This window comes from Arvicanthis niloticus, chromosome 15 (assembly GCF_011762505.2).
Source record: "Arvicanthis niloticus isolate mArvNil1 chromosome 15, mArvNil1.pat.X, whole genome shotgun sequence".
NCBI lineage: Eukaryota > Metazoa > Chordata > Mammalia > Rodentia > Muridae > Arvicanthis > Arvicanthis niloticus.
In genome coordinates, this window is record NC_047672.1 from 1,390,461 (window position 1) to 1,405,569 (window position 15,109).

A 15,109-nucleotide genomic window follows, 5' to 3' on the forward strand; every position below is an offset into this window, starting at 1 on the left:
CTCTCACTGCTTTCAGTGATGAATGGTGACTATGGAATTGTGAGCATAATCAATTACCCGCTTCCTCCCAAGTTGCTTCTGGTTACGGTGTCTCATTGCAGCAAGACTGACCCTGACTAAGACAGTCCTTAAGCTTGTATTAAGAACCACAAACCCATCCTGCTATTTGTACTACAGGGTGCCCCTGCTGGATTATTTTTGGGAGTGGGTTTCCTGTACGTGTGTTTGTCTTCGTGCACATGGGCGTGCAATGAACGCATGAGAGGCTCCGTTTATGCTGCTGCAGGTCTACCCTCTTTTTCCTTTCTTCAGTATCAGATCTGTTCTCCAAAGCTCCTCCACCACCACAGACAGCCTGGTAATGTCTACCATCTCTTACTGTATCAGGATGCGATTCATCTGAGAAATTAGACTCAGTTTTGTTCAGAGAGACAACATTCCATAATCTCTAGATGTTCTTCTTCTAATCATTAATTACGTCACCCTCCCCAGCTCCTGACCATTGGCCTTGGCAACGAAAGCAGAAGCACGGCAGAAGGGTTCCAGTTTCTCAGGCCACACCAGGGACTGGCCGCTCATGAGTGAGGGGACCAGTTCTTCCTTTCCCTCTTGCCTTGAGACTGATTGACTGAACACCCAACTTCCCTTGTGCATCTTAACTTCCATCTTAAAGTGATAACGAACACCTCTCTTCTCGTCATAGCCTTCCATTTTACTTTTGATGACATGTACACATATACATCTGTGTATATCTATTTAACTTTTTTTCTTAGATAGTCTTGCTATGTAGCCCTGGGTGGCCAAGAACACAGTATGTAGACCAGGCTGGACTGGACTTGCAGCAATTCTCCTGCCTCTGTCTTCTAAGTGCTGGGATATATAGCTCTGACCACCACATTCCGGAATCTTGGCCTTACTCTCAGCCTCTCATGCCTGGCTTGGAACCCTGTGACAAGCTTTCTTGGGTGAACATAACACAGACCACTCACTCTTAAGTCAACCCCAGCCAGCCTTGCCGCCTTCTTGCTGGGGACAGGTTTCGCCATGTCCTATAGCGGGAAACAGCTTACGTACAGAGCGAACTGTAACATCTCACTATCTTACGCCTGCACAAACCTGGAAAGGATATGTGGGAACAGGCCAAAAAGGAATTTAACACTCAGAATTTAACTGTGGGGCAGATAGCTATAGGTCTATAGGTGGACTTCCCAGAAATTGCCCAATCACTGTTTTGCCTGTGTAGCTAGAAGAAGCTCTAGCTGTTCAATGGCTGCCTGACTACGTTTAGGACATGTCCAATGGCTGCCTAAGCTCAGGGCATGTTAGGGCATGTTAAATGAAGCTGTGATGCTGCCACTCCTGCAGGACCATGAAGACAGGAACTCTGGCTGATTCCTCAAAGGCAGCCTGCATGCAAGGCCAGAGGTCACACCATCTTTGAGCTGCAGAAGAAGTGCAAGTGCCATGTGCCTTAACTGGGGGGCAGCCATGACACTATGTTCCATGGGCCAAGCACACAGCAGCAGACAGCGCCTAGAACAGCCTTGCTGGTTATCATGGGAACAGTATTCTGGGCAGCAGACGGCAGACGGCCAAGGCAGGAGTCAAGCCAAGGCAGGTGCAGGTACCCATCAAGGGCAACCAGGAAGCAGTGAGGATGAGAATGGCTCGCCCCCACAGGAATCTCTGATGGTAGCTAACTGCTTAGTGTCCCAGGAATGAAACAGATCTAACTTTCTCGTTTTATTTTAGCTATTTATCGGTTGTGGCCAAAAGCCTGACTTGAGCCATCAAATACAAGGATGCTGTCCTCCAGCTGTTTCCAGTGTGGGCCGGCTCACCTGAAGCACTGGGCTGGGCCATTTCACTCTCGCATACAGTGCTCTGTGCTTGGTGTCCTCCCCAAGGGACTTGCAAAGAGAGGGACATGAGGACCTGGACATCCAGTCCTCTAGTCAGAGCGGGGTTCTGGTATCAGGCAATGGGTGGCGAGTCAGCTTGAGCTTGAATCGCTAAACTTATAGAGTAGAGCTGCAGACTCAACTGTGGCTGTCTCCTCTGGCCCTGGGGCTGCTCCTAACACCCCAGGAAGCTCTCCAGGGGCTTGCTGACTTCAGTATGTGAGATGCTATTGGAGGAGTTGAACAGGAAACTTCTGGAATTTCTGGCTACCAGGTTAGCAAGTCCCATGTGCAGAGCATCCCTGGGGGATGTGCCGAGTTTGATGACACTAGCTGCCACCACAAGACTCTGAGTGGGTCTTCTGGAGGCTGCAGGTATACTTTTATGTGCACTACTGTGATACTTGTACCGAGGGTCTTTTTTTTTTTTTTTTGGTTTTTCAAGACAGGGTTTCTCTGTGTAGTCCTGGCTGTCCTGGAACTAACTCTGTAGACCAGGCTGGCCTCGAACTCAGAAATCCACCTGCCTCTGCCTCCCAAGTGCTGGGATTAAAGGTGTGCGCCACCACCGCCCGGCCCCGAGGGTCTTTAAATACGATTTTCAGCAGGATTTTAGCCTGTGTAGCAAGCCCAGTTACTCTTCTACTGAGCCTATGACACGGCAAGGTCAATGCTTGGACAGTGGCACAAAGTGTCCATCAATAAAACCTCCATACCAGGCAGGGCGGTGGTGGCGCACGCCTGTAATCCCGGCACTTGGGAGGCAGAGGCAGGCCAGCCTGGTCTACAGAGTGAGTTCCAGGACAGCCAGGGCTACACAGAGAAACCCTGTCTTGAAAAAAACATTAAAAAAAAAAAAAATCCACAGCAGAAAAACATCCCGACATAACCATGCCTTCCCCTAAGACGATTATTTCCATTTGAGAAACCATTCCTGGCTCACTGCTGGACACAGCAAAGACTCAACAATTAACCATGCAGCTCCTGTGAAAAGCCTTGTGCAGATGCTCTTCCTGTTCCAGGTGACACTCTCATCGCTCCTGCTGCCCAGTGCTGTCTACACCCCCCTTGAAAATCCAAGGCAAACTGAACCCAACTGAATTGAACCTCATTTCTTAGTAAACTTCTTCCTTTCTCCTCTTCTCCAAGTAGCCCAAGCTGGCCTCTAATTTACCACATAGCTGAGGATGGCCTTGAGCTCTTAATCCTCCTGCCTCCATCTCACAAGTGCTGGGACTGCAGGCATGTGCCACTACACCTTGCTCTCTTTTCTTCTCCTCTTTTTTTTTTTTCTTTTGAGACAGGGTTTCTCTGTGTAACTCTGGCTGTCCTGGAACTCACTCTGTAGACCATGCTTGGAGACCAAACTCGGAAATCTGCCTGCCTCTGCCTCCCAAGTGCTGGGATTAAAGCTGTGCCCTGGCTTCTTTCCTTCTTAATGGCCACATTACTGTATTCCATGATGTTTCCACTGCTAAGCCAATCACTGCACAGGCTCTAGGTATAAGCCTTCAGGCTGTTCTGCCTCTTTGGTCCCTGCTTGCTGTTCTCTTAGCTCTCAGGGGTGTGCCCAGGAGCACTGAGGCAGTTAGTCTTCAAAGTTTCAAGCACATCTTTCCCTCTGCTCTACCCAATGCCAACATGCCCTGTCTCCTTGTGCATAAATCAGCTCCTTCCAAGCTCAGACTCACGAGATCCATGATTCTGGGATGGGATGTGCACATGGCTTTCATTAACTGTACAAGTGACAAGACATGGTTGACCTTGGGCATCTGGGAAACACTGCTTTCTTCATATGTTACTCAGCCCGGCTAAATTCTTAAATCCAAAGAGAGTCAACCCCAGGGCACAATAAAATCTAGATAAACAGAGGACTGGTACTTGTGGCTGTTTATTTAAATGTGAAGGGTCAAGAGCGGCTGCTTCTGAGAGGAAGACTGGGGGAGGCTCGGTGAGGGTGTAGTTGACTTCAGCAGTTGACTTCAGCGACTCAGAATGTCTGTTTTTTTTTTTTCCCCTGAAATTGGTAGCAACTGCTGTAGAGACATTTAGAATAACTTTGTAAGATTCACCTTCCCTAGGTAACTGTATATTTGCTTTCTGTCCTATGTCAGAGGATCAGAAAAGCTTGGGGGCTTAGTAGGACCCTGAGGGTTCCCTAAGGGTACCCTGAGAATCACCTGAGGGTCACCTAAAGGCTCCTTGGTTCAATGAGAATCTGCTAGCTCACAGGTCTTAAGGCCCATTTACAAAATCAACTGTATTTCCATAAATTTACAAAAAACAGTTGGAAATGCAATTAAGCAAAAGCCACTTTTGTGTTGTTGGTCTCTCTCTCTCTCTCTCTCTCTCTCTCTCTCTCTCTAGGACAAAAGGCAGGAAGAAGGGCTCTGAGGGCCTGGCGTTTCCTCTCAAGTGTGACAAGTGGAACAAAGGCAGTGGTGGGAGGGGACAGCTGCTGGGTAGAGCTGGAGGAGCCGGAGGCCTCTCCCAGGTAAGCTCTGCACACAGAACAGTGAGTCTGAGACTCTCTGGTGCCCAGAGTTCCACTGGGGCTTAGGGTGAGGCTGCCCCCCACAGGCTATTGTTGAAATCACACCCTTGCTGGCTTCTGGGGTGCTGTCTCTCTTTCCATACCTTTAGGGTCCCCACCCACTCCCAGAATATACCCTTCATAAGCCATTTGCCCACAAGTTCTTGGCTTAGTATCTACTTATTGGAACACAAGTGAAGGCAATCTCATCTGGTGATGTGGCACGTCTGTGTGCATTCATATTTGTGCATAATTTTAATAGCAAAATGATTAGGTTCAAATTTTCTGGTGGAAAAAACCCAATAAAGTTCTTTTTCAAGAAATATCCACATCAACATTTTTTTTTTATATTAACCATATATTTACTGAATAACCAAGAGAGACAATCAGGTCCCAGTGAGGGAGGCAGGGCAGGTTAGTACACTTAAGCTTAGGCGCCAACTGAAGCAGACAGACCTGGGTTCAAGTTTCACACCTTATCTACCTGGAGTCTGTGGATTTAGCTTTGATTTATATTAAACTAAAATCCAGTATCTGTGTTGTAGAATTCACTCAGCAATAGTGAGTTCCTTATGAGGTTACCATGGGGATATAGACAAAACCTCAGCCCAGGCCTGATCCACAGAAGAGCTCAGGAAAGGCCTGCTGCCGTTGCTGGACTGAATTACCATGCACACAGCCACCCACAACAAGCTATCAGAAGCTAGGTATACTCACTTGCAACGTAGTGTCGAAGACAACAAGCTTTGAACTGGTTGGAACGATGTCATAACACTTGTGTGACCTCATGAATCGCATATAAACACCACTTTCTGAGTCTTCTGCAAAAAAGAAAAGGCAGTGGGTTACAATAAACTGCTCTCATCTCAGTGGACAGAAGCTGTGTTCCAAAGACCCACTGCTAATGACTTGATGGGAAGAGGGTAGCTACTCCTGCTATTTAGGGATTGTTTTGAAAGTCCTAGCTGGCATATTAAGATGGAAGGTGGAGGTGTGGGAGAAAGGCCTACAAATCGAAAAGGACCCCCAGCCCCTCTCCAAAGACTATCTGTGAGGATACACTTGACTACCAAATGCTTGTGGACAGGCAGGAAGTCTCACTGCCTTCCCCTGAAGGCACTAGGTCTATTTTTCTTATCAAGTTTCACTTTCTATCTTGTTAACACTGATTCTAACTCTACTTTCATTCTAAAGTCTATTTTCCTTCCTGGGCAGTTTCTTTTAATTATCAGACTCTTACTCAAGTAATTAATTTGTTCAGCTCACAAATACCTACTGCATGTGGCTTAGTGTAGGTTCTTTCCAAAGCTGACTCTTAAGACCAAGGGGTGAGTGAGACACGAGAATAGAGAAAAACCAAAACAATAAACTCAAAAAATAAAAACAATAAACTCAAAAACAAGGCTGCTCCCATGAGCAGGTCACAGTTTGATGTAACTGGAATAAAGGGGGATGCTCCAAGACCTTGGGTCCAGAACTGTCTTCCAGCAGGAGACAGCATCCCTGCCCTCTGGGGTCAGGGGCTATTCCTGGGGGTTACCTGTAGTTTTTCTGCCCTGAAGCATAACTACCAAATGCCTGTGGGCAGAGATGGTAAAACATGAGAACAAGGGTTACACAAACCCCCTGCCATTTGTGCCCCACAGCTCCCAGTGAGTCAGGGGTGGAGGCTGTGACACTTCACAGGGAACAATACAGACTGTGACTGCAGTCCTCACACTATCAAGCACACTGCAGAGGACAAGGTGTCACTTATGAAAGCTGGGAACTTGTGACGGCTCAGTTCCTGGGTAAGTGGGTGGAACTGAAGTCGGTGTGTTGCTATCTTTTCTTGAAATATTTATCTACCAGAGAAATGGGGTCCTGGCCAAGAAGAACAGCAACTCTGAAAAGTGCTAGAATAGAAGCCAGGGAGGTTCTGATCCAATTCTGCCATCACTGATAGCGCTAGGTTCTTCATAAGCTGTTCTGTGGGCAACATCAGTTCAGTTGACTATATTTATCCAGTACCCAAGTTATCAGTTGCTTGCTCAATCAGAATTCAGATGAATGAAATCAAGACAGACACCAGCAACATTAAAATATAACCCCAAGTACACTTTACAAGACATTCTGATTCAACTAAAATGTAGCCTTTTGGGTTAGAGTGTAAATCAGGAGTGCAGTGTTTGCTTCATATGCATTTGAGTGCCAGCATCCCCAACAGAGCCAAGCAGACAAAACAGGCTTTTCATAAGAACTGTGCACACTGTAGATGTCTGTATTTCTCTCAATATCTAAAATAAAAATCTGAAAAACCTTTGTAGCAGCATTATTCAAACTTGAATTTAAAAATTGGTAAATTTTGTGTTAAACATATTTTGAGTATAACTGTCTTGAATTCCCCTTGATTAAAAATATTTGCATGTGTGTCTATATTGAATGTATGCCATACGAGTGCAGGTGCCCACAAAAGCCAGAAGAGGGCACCAGATCTCCTAGAGTTGGATACAAGCAGTTGTGGACACTAGCACCTGAGCTGGGGTCCTCTGGAAGAGCAGTAAGCACTCCTAACCACTGAGCCATCTCTCTGCTGGCCCTTCTTTCTTTCTTCCACTGGCTTTTTACATTCAGAACACGTCTACCCTCTTGGCTAATCCTCTGTAGAAATGCTCACACACACTCAGAGGTGTGCTACATTAACTTAGGTGCTTCATGGCTACTGAAGTTGACAAGGTTGACAATCACAGGGCCTGTGAGGTGGCTCAACAGGCAGGGACTTTACACCACAGCTGGATGACCTGAGTTTAATGCCTGGAACCCACATAAAGGCGGGAGAAGAGAACCAAGTGCACATATGCAAACGTTACATGATCCTCGCTCTACCTCATGCACACGCAATAAATAAAATTACACTAAGATGAGTTATCCCAAGTCCATCTTTTGACAACTTGACACCTAAATACCCCTCTGGAGAAAGAATCTCTTGTGCAATGTATAGAAGCATCGGCTTTCAATAACACGCTGTTGGCCAATTAGCTTAGGCAGGAAATAGGGAGGTGGAAGTTCTGGTATCAAGAGAGATTTCTGGATAGAGTCAGGAGAGAGGGAGGAAAGCTGAGAAAGACGGTTACATGAAACTGAAGGAGAGGTAACCAGCCACATGGCATGCCTTAAACTAGTTTAAACGGGATAACTGAGTTATGAGCTAGCAGAAATGAACCAAAGCTATTGGCCTGCACATTTATTCACGTATAAGAAGTCTCTTTATTTCAGAGAATTTGGGGGCAAAGGTGGAAAAGCCCACAGTTACATCCTAACATTCCACCCTTGGCCTCTAAAAGGCTCAAATTAACTGCTTAAAAGTCCAAGCCCAGTCTCTTTCCAGACTCAAGGCACACTCAACCACGGATGCCTGTAAGCTGCAAAGTAGCTTGAACCACACTCCGTGAACCAACCTTTGACAACGTCTCTTCTGGGTAGACTAAAAGTCACTTAGATCTCTCTATTCCGGTTTTAGTCAAATTTTGATTATAAATTTTGTTAGAGGCAGTGAGCAATCCCTATGCCACAGGTAACATGTAACATGAATGGTCCTGAATCCAGTTCCGACTGGCAGTCTGGCACCTTCTAAGGACCTAGCACAATAGCTTGCTAAGCTCCAGAGTCTCCCAGCCTGGATCATCAACAGTTACATATTCCCTACATCCCTCCTTCATCATCAATATTTATGCATTCCCTACATCTTTGTTCCAAAGCCTTATGAACCACAGAGTCAGGACAGTGAACAACGGTCCAGCTGTTCTGGTGCTGACCGCCAATCTTAGTTACTTAGACTTATGTGAATGTGTCCAAATGCAGTGCCTTTGCACCCAAAGAGAAGAGGGTGTTGAATCACTGCAGCTGAAGTTACAGGTAGTTGTGTGTGGCCTTGTGCGGGTGCAGGGGTCTGAACCAGGGTCCTGTAGCAGAGCAGTCAGAGCTCACTATTTCCAAGGCAACTCTCCAGCCTTGTGTACTGAACAGAAATAACTGAAAGGACCAAGCATGCATTCTGGCTCAGTTCTGGAGATTATGGTTCACGGAAGGCTGCTGTGTGTTTTGTGAGGCCGTGTACCCATGCCGAGTATAGCATTTTAACTCCCGGCAGCCAGAGAGCAAACCTGTGCTGTGGGCCACAATGTCCAGGGTAAAACTTTTCTCCTCAGTTCATTCTCTTTGGAAATGACCTAAGAAAAACCTGGATCGCTTTACCAATTTCCTAGGTGCCTCCCAATCATAGGAGTAGATTACCCTATGTTGAGATTACCCATCCAGCTGCTCCAGCACACCTGGCACAGTAATAAACCAACCGTGACACAGGATTATTAGCTTTCACTTATTGGGGAGTGCAGGGGGTCCTCATTAGTTTTAACTCTCCCCTGACACAGCCTAGAGTCACTTGACAGGAAAGCCCCATTTAAGAACTGCCTCGCCAGATGGGGCTATGGATAGTCTGAGAAAAGTTGTCTTGATTATTAATTGATGCAGGAGGAACCCCGTCCACTGTGGGCGGCACCATCTTCTGGGGGAGATATATATATATATATATATATATATATATCTGGCACACTTATTATTATTATATATATAATCTAGCTAAGCATGAGCCTGTGAGTGTGCCAGTAAGCAGTTTTCCTCCACAGTTCCTGTTTTATGTTTCTCTCCTGACTTTCTTCAATGGTGCATTGTGGTCTGGAAGTGTAAGGCAAATAAACCCTTTAAAGCCTCCCTATGTTGATCTGGCCATGGCGTTCGTCATAGAAACAGAAAGGAAAGAAGAACATTAGGATTTCTGTATTTTTTTTTCCCCACATGCTTTTTTTCTTGTTTAGGAGCCCAGCCATGACGGCCCATCATCACCATGCCTGCGTGCATCCCTCCACTCGGGCTTCCCCTTTGCTTGACAACCTTGATAGCTCTAAGCAGGGCAGGTAGATGATCTGGGGGTTCTGATGACCTTGACTCGGTGTATTTTCTCATCTCACATCAAGGACACAATGGAGATATTGCTGACTTGTCAATCCTGTCACCTGGCTGAGGATGTCCTCCACAGGATCCTCATTCCTCTTTCTGTGCTGTGGTCTCCTGAGGCCACTCAGCGGGTGAGGAGTTGAGTCCCACCTTCCTCAGGGCAGAGCATCTACGTAATTTGGTGAAAGTCTTTTGGGGACAGTTGTTCACGTGTGTTCACGTATGAATGTACCAACATCAATATGGACTCACAGGTATCTGTTTTATCTGTCATATGTAGTGTTGCTCAGAGGCTGGCTTTAGCCACTCAGAACACACTCTCTGCTCATACACCTGTGTGAGCCATGGAGCTCATGTCTGGTCTCACACAGCCCTGAGTATGCTCTGCTTCTGCCTGCCTGCCTCCCAGGACTGTCTGCCCTTCCACGGCAGCCTCCAGTCACCCAATCGGGGAATGAGACCCTATTAGAACTCTGTGCTTCTTGGATCAAAAGCAGGTGTGTGTGGGGGGGTGGTGGGGGGACTGATTTCCCCTGAAAAGACATCTCATGAAACCTCTGGGTCACAGGGAGCCATGCTCCCACTGTTAACACCTTTTATTTGTATGGTATGTGTTAACATAATGAATCCAGGGTGAGCATGAACCGGCTACTAACCAAAGTCCACACTGCTCAGATCTCCTTAGTTCAGTCATGTCAGGTTGCTGTCACACGTTCTTACCCAGGATTCCACACTGCACTCAGCTGCCTCTGGCTGTGACAGCTTGTGATGATCTTTGCAGTGTGCCTCACAGCTGGGGTCAGTCTGAAGCTTCCTCATGAGTAGACTGACTGTTGAGGAAGATCTATAATGTTTTTAAAAATGAAAAATTGACTAAATTAAGCAACTGGTAACCAGGTTAAGACAAATGCTGAATGCCCAGTGGTGTGGATGGAGAACAGGCTACCACTAACAGAGAGACAGCTCACAACTCAGTCAGGAGGAGCCACCTCCTTCATTTACATCATTGTTAAATCCAAAATTGCATTTGAAAGCAGAGAAAAATAGGTAATTTGAGGTTAAAGAGAAAAAGCAAAAACAAAAGACAACCTAACTCAGCCTAAACAAAGAACCCACCCCACCCAAAGCAGCTTGCTCAGAAAGAGACAAAGAAGTCTAGACTTCCGGCCCTTCTGGGTCTGAGCCCCAAGGTCTCTCCCTTTCCTGTGGAACACCATGCCCCCTTTCACTTCTGTATCTTGCTCATTACTGTTAGGGGGCACTCAGACTGGTCCTTGAGGATCTGGTCCCCCAAGTGGAGATAGGTTATCGCCTCTCTGAATTGTATGTTAGCCCAGTAGTGCTGTCCAAGGGAGCTGCCAAAAGGCAGACCAGAAGGTCCTCTACAGTGTGATGTAAAATAAAGGTTAATAAGTCTGCAAGATGTAATGTCTAATTCAGAAATCTGCCTGCCTCTGCCTCCCAAGTGCTGGGATTAAAGGCGTGTGCCACCACCGCCTTGCAGGTGCTCTTGTTGGTGGGCTACTGGATCCTTTCAGTAGTGGGCTGAACAGTGACACCCTGCTCCCAGAATGGCCACTTAAAACACCCGGATGCAAATGTTTTGGTTTTGTAGTCAGGGATTCTCAGATGTCAGACCCTTACACAAGACAAGGGGCTTGGGATCAGACCATTCTGGACTCAGGACAAACGACATGTCCCCGTAAAAGAGAGAAGTGCTGGACACCAAGGACTATTAGCAATCCGCAAAAGCATAGATGGTGGGGGTGGGGGGGCAGAAAAAGAAGAGGGGGGCACAAAGAGCTAGACAAAGAGGGGTGCGCCTGGGAAATTCTCCTCCAGCCTTTAGGGCTGCTGTAACTGACATCATCAGACTTGTGGCCTTCAAAACTGTGGGAGAATAAGTTTCTGTTGTTCACTGAAGATTGGTTACAGAGGCCTCAGGACACTAACACATCTTCAAAGATCAGTTCAAAGAGCACTTCCTCCCGCAACATCTTGCAATGGACTAAACTGCTGCCGTTCGGACACGTTCATTAGCTTTATGAGCAGCTGCCCCGAAGCCCTCACAAGCCCTCTACATTTATAGGCCTGGGTCTTCCTGCCTGGAAACCGTACAGAGCCGCAAGCATGGCTCACTCTTCTTTACATCCGGCACTCAGCAAGTTCCCGTGCGTGTTGGACATGAGTCACCACTGGCCACTGAAAACGCATAGATCATGTGTGACAGGGGCAAGTGGAGATCTGGTCCTCTGCTCATTCTGTCAGACACAGGCAAAAGCTTCCAGCACCCAAAAGCTGGCCTCCTACACCTTGTCCTGACCTCTACATAAACACCATGGCACGGGTGGACCCTGCCACAAAGATGGATGGGGAAGCTAGACATAATGAGAAGTAAATACACTTTCTTCATAGTACATGCCTTTATAAAATTAGTTTATTAGAGAGAAAGATTAGGGGGTGGGGGGGGCAACACTGAAATAATGACCATACGGAAACATCCCTGTGGTTTTTTTTTTTTTTAAAAACATGCCAGTGTTCTAAAGCTTAGTAAATTGTAAGTTTACTTTATACTGAAGCTATTTTCTAATTCTGGTAGGAAACATGGAATTAAGATTGCAGAAATCATTTAAAATGTTTATCCTGTTTGTCTATCTAATTATCATTTGTGTGTGTGTGTGTGTGTGTGTGTGCGCGCGCGCGCGTGTATAGGTGTTCACTGGTGTGCAAATGGAAGCCACAGGAGAATGTAGAGTGTTTTGTGGCTCTGCTTATCTGCCTCACTGCCTTGACATGGGGTATCTTACTGAACCCAAAGCTCTCCATTACAGCTAGGCCAGATCTGCCTGTCTCCGCCTCCTAGTCAGGGGTTACAAGCATGTAGTCATGCCTGGCCTGTTGTGTGGGTGCTGGGGACCTGAGCTCAGGCCCTCATGTTTGGATAGTAAGCCCTCTTACCTACCGAGCCATCTCACCAGCACACTATGTGTTCTATATATTCTAAAAATTCTGAACACAGCTGACTAGACAAATCCAAGTCCCAGTGGCACTCACTGTATTGTAAATTATTAATATTTTCCCCAAACCCATTTCCACGAAACTTTAATTTAGAAAGAAATTGTAAAAAACCGTGTACACTGCTTCATCTTTTTGGTCTCAGTAATATGAAGATAAAGAGGACAGTCACTGTCCTGCGTTAGTCAAGCAGAGGCATGAAGAGATGCTCAGAACGGCAGACACCAGAATGAGGGCTAAGGGAAAATGGCTTCCTAGTGAACATTCATCAACCTTAAATGCAGGACGGTCCAGGAGACATGACTCAGAAATGGGCTCCAGAGTGTCTTGTGCAAGAGATAATGCCTACTGATTAATTCACTACTGTGACAGGTAACTCTGCCAGTGGACAGGATCTAGAATGTCGGAGTGGACAAACATCTGGGCATGTCCACAGGGATTAGCCAGATCTGGTTAACCTAGGAGGGAACACCCACCCTGCATGTGGGCAGCAGCAGGCCATGGGCTGGGAGCTGAGACTGCATAAGGAGGACAGAGGGAGCCATGCACTAGCCTTCATCCCTCTCTGCTTCCTGACCCAGGATGCAACATACCCATCCTCCTCATTCCTAACGCCACAATGGATAGTGTCCCCTTAAACTATGAAGGCAGTACACCTTTCTTCATTTGACTTGCTTCTGCCACAGCAAAGAGAAAATAACTAATACAACTAATAACTACCAACTGGGCAGCATTTGTCAGGGACCATTGGTCTAAGGCCGGGAGCGGTCAGACACGAGTAAGGCTGAGGTCCCAGGAAGCCTGTTCTATCCTATCCCGGGTCCTGGCTATCCTATCATTCTTGGGAACAGGCATACAGCAACTGTAAGATGGTTGATCTCAATCAAAACAGGGAAATAAAAGATGGTCTAAGGCCACACCTAGCCTTCCCTCTGTAAGCTCCTCCAAGTCTCTTCAGACACAGACCACAGGAGGGGTGAAGCGCCAGACAGCACACACTACTGTCCAGTCTCCCTTCCTGGACAGCCTGTCATATGACATCACCACGGCTGTGGAGTATCCCAGCCTCACCCTTGAACAAAGTGCCAGTCAGAGGGATGGCTGCTCACACCCTATCTATGGATGGGTTAACTCACTGTATCACTGTTTTTCTTGCTGTCTGTTGTTTTTCAACTCAGATCTCAGCCTGGCCACAGACACCTCTAGGAACTGACTGCTGTCAGCACTGGGGAGGGAGCCCAGAGCCTCAAATGAATGCTCTCTTACTGAGCCACACCAGCCCTGACATCCTCTGCGTTTATTCTTAAGATGGAAGGAGGAGCTGAGAAGAGGGTGTCTAGAGGGTAGAGGCCACACTGTGACAGGAAGTGAGGTCAGAATCCTGGGGGCGGGAGGGGCAGGGTGAAGAAGAACCGAGTGGGAAGTGTGCAGATATCTGGAGGCTCAATTGGTTCCAAGTCTTGAGGATGAGAAACGTTTCCTGCAGCATCTTCCACAATAATTGACATTTGCTGCCAGGCATTACTATTTGAAACAGCAATAAGGAGCATGAAGATGTTTCCAAGAATAACAGCACAGAGTAGCTAAATACCATGACGTAAGTAACAACCCTGACACACAGTAACCATGCTGTGGCCATTCTGCTCTCAGCACCAGCGGCATTAACCCCTAAGCTGACACTAAGTCCATAAGGAAAGGAAAGTTACTACCCGACTCTTCAGATGAAGACACTGAGGCCTGGTGGCTCAAATAACTTTCTCCAGAGTAACATGACGCTATTAGTGGGAAGCTAGCTTTTCTGCCGTTCTAGATGGGACCCAGGCATGGTGACTGACTGTGGGTGGGATTATTTAACATTTACACAGAGATTCAAGGCAGAAAGAAGAATAGAAAATCAAAGTGTATATATGTCTTGTGGGCCTTGCAGCACAGGGCGAGAGAAGAAAGGACTTCATGTAGGCCCCACAATTAAAGGGAATAAAAGGGGTACACAGATGAGCAGGTATCTGTGGGGGAAACCCGTGGCAAACTGGAGTCCCAGTTTCCTTCCAGCCTTGGCAAGTGCTTGCCAACCCGCCCCCCCCAGGGGGGGGATGTCTGGTGAAACCTGAGAGGGTTCTGCTGCAGGTGGGGGGTACAGCTTGCAGGCTCTCCTAGCATCTGGTGAGTAGAGGCTGTGTATGCCCAAACACATGGCAGCACATATCCCAAAATGTCATAGAGGTCAAACTGAGACGCCCTGCAGCAGCCTGGCTGGCTTTTTTAGCTTTTTTATCTGACTACCTGACTCTCCCAGGTGACTTCTACTCCAGGAATGCATCTTCTCCCCAAGATCCTGTCCACCACCACTGGCCTCATCCTCTGCAGGAGTGAGGGCATGCTGGGGGTCAGGCTGTCATAGAGCAAGGGAAAATCAGTGCAGTGATGGCCTGTGCCTCTTACAAAATTGTCCAATGTGCTTAGATAGAATCAGGTTTTTTTTTTTTTCTTTTCTGTCTAAGCTTGGGTAATCTTAGAGAACTCAACTGAGAAAATGCCCCTATCAGACTGGACTGTAGACAAGTCTGTAGGGCATTTTCTTGATTAATTTGATGATTAATCAAGATTTGATGTGGGAGAGGTCAGCCACTGTGGGGGGTTGCTTCCCTGGGCAGGTGGTTCTGAGTTG

General features: G+C 47.0%; 1 protein-coding gene across 5 annotated transcripts in view; it reads right to left on the reverse strand.

The window, feature by feature from the left end:
* Prkag2 (protein kinase AMP-activated non-catalytic subunit gamma 2) overlaps positions 1-15,109 on the reverse strand; it is a 245,056-nt gene that overhangs the window by 17,797 nt on the left and 212,150 nt on the right. For all 5 annotated transcript variants that reach the window (XM_034519331.2, XM_076913253.1, XM_076913257.1 and 2 more), the window contains one exon: positions 5,152-5,255. In XM_034519331.2, coding sequence (XP_034375222.1) covers positions 5,152-5,255 — 104 coding nt within the window. The remainder of the gene's footprint in view (positions 1-5,151; positions 5,256-15,109) is intronic.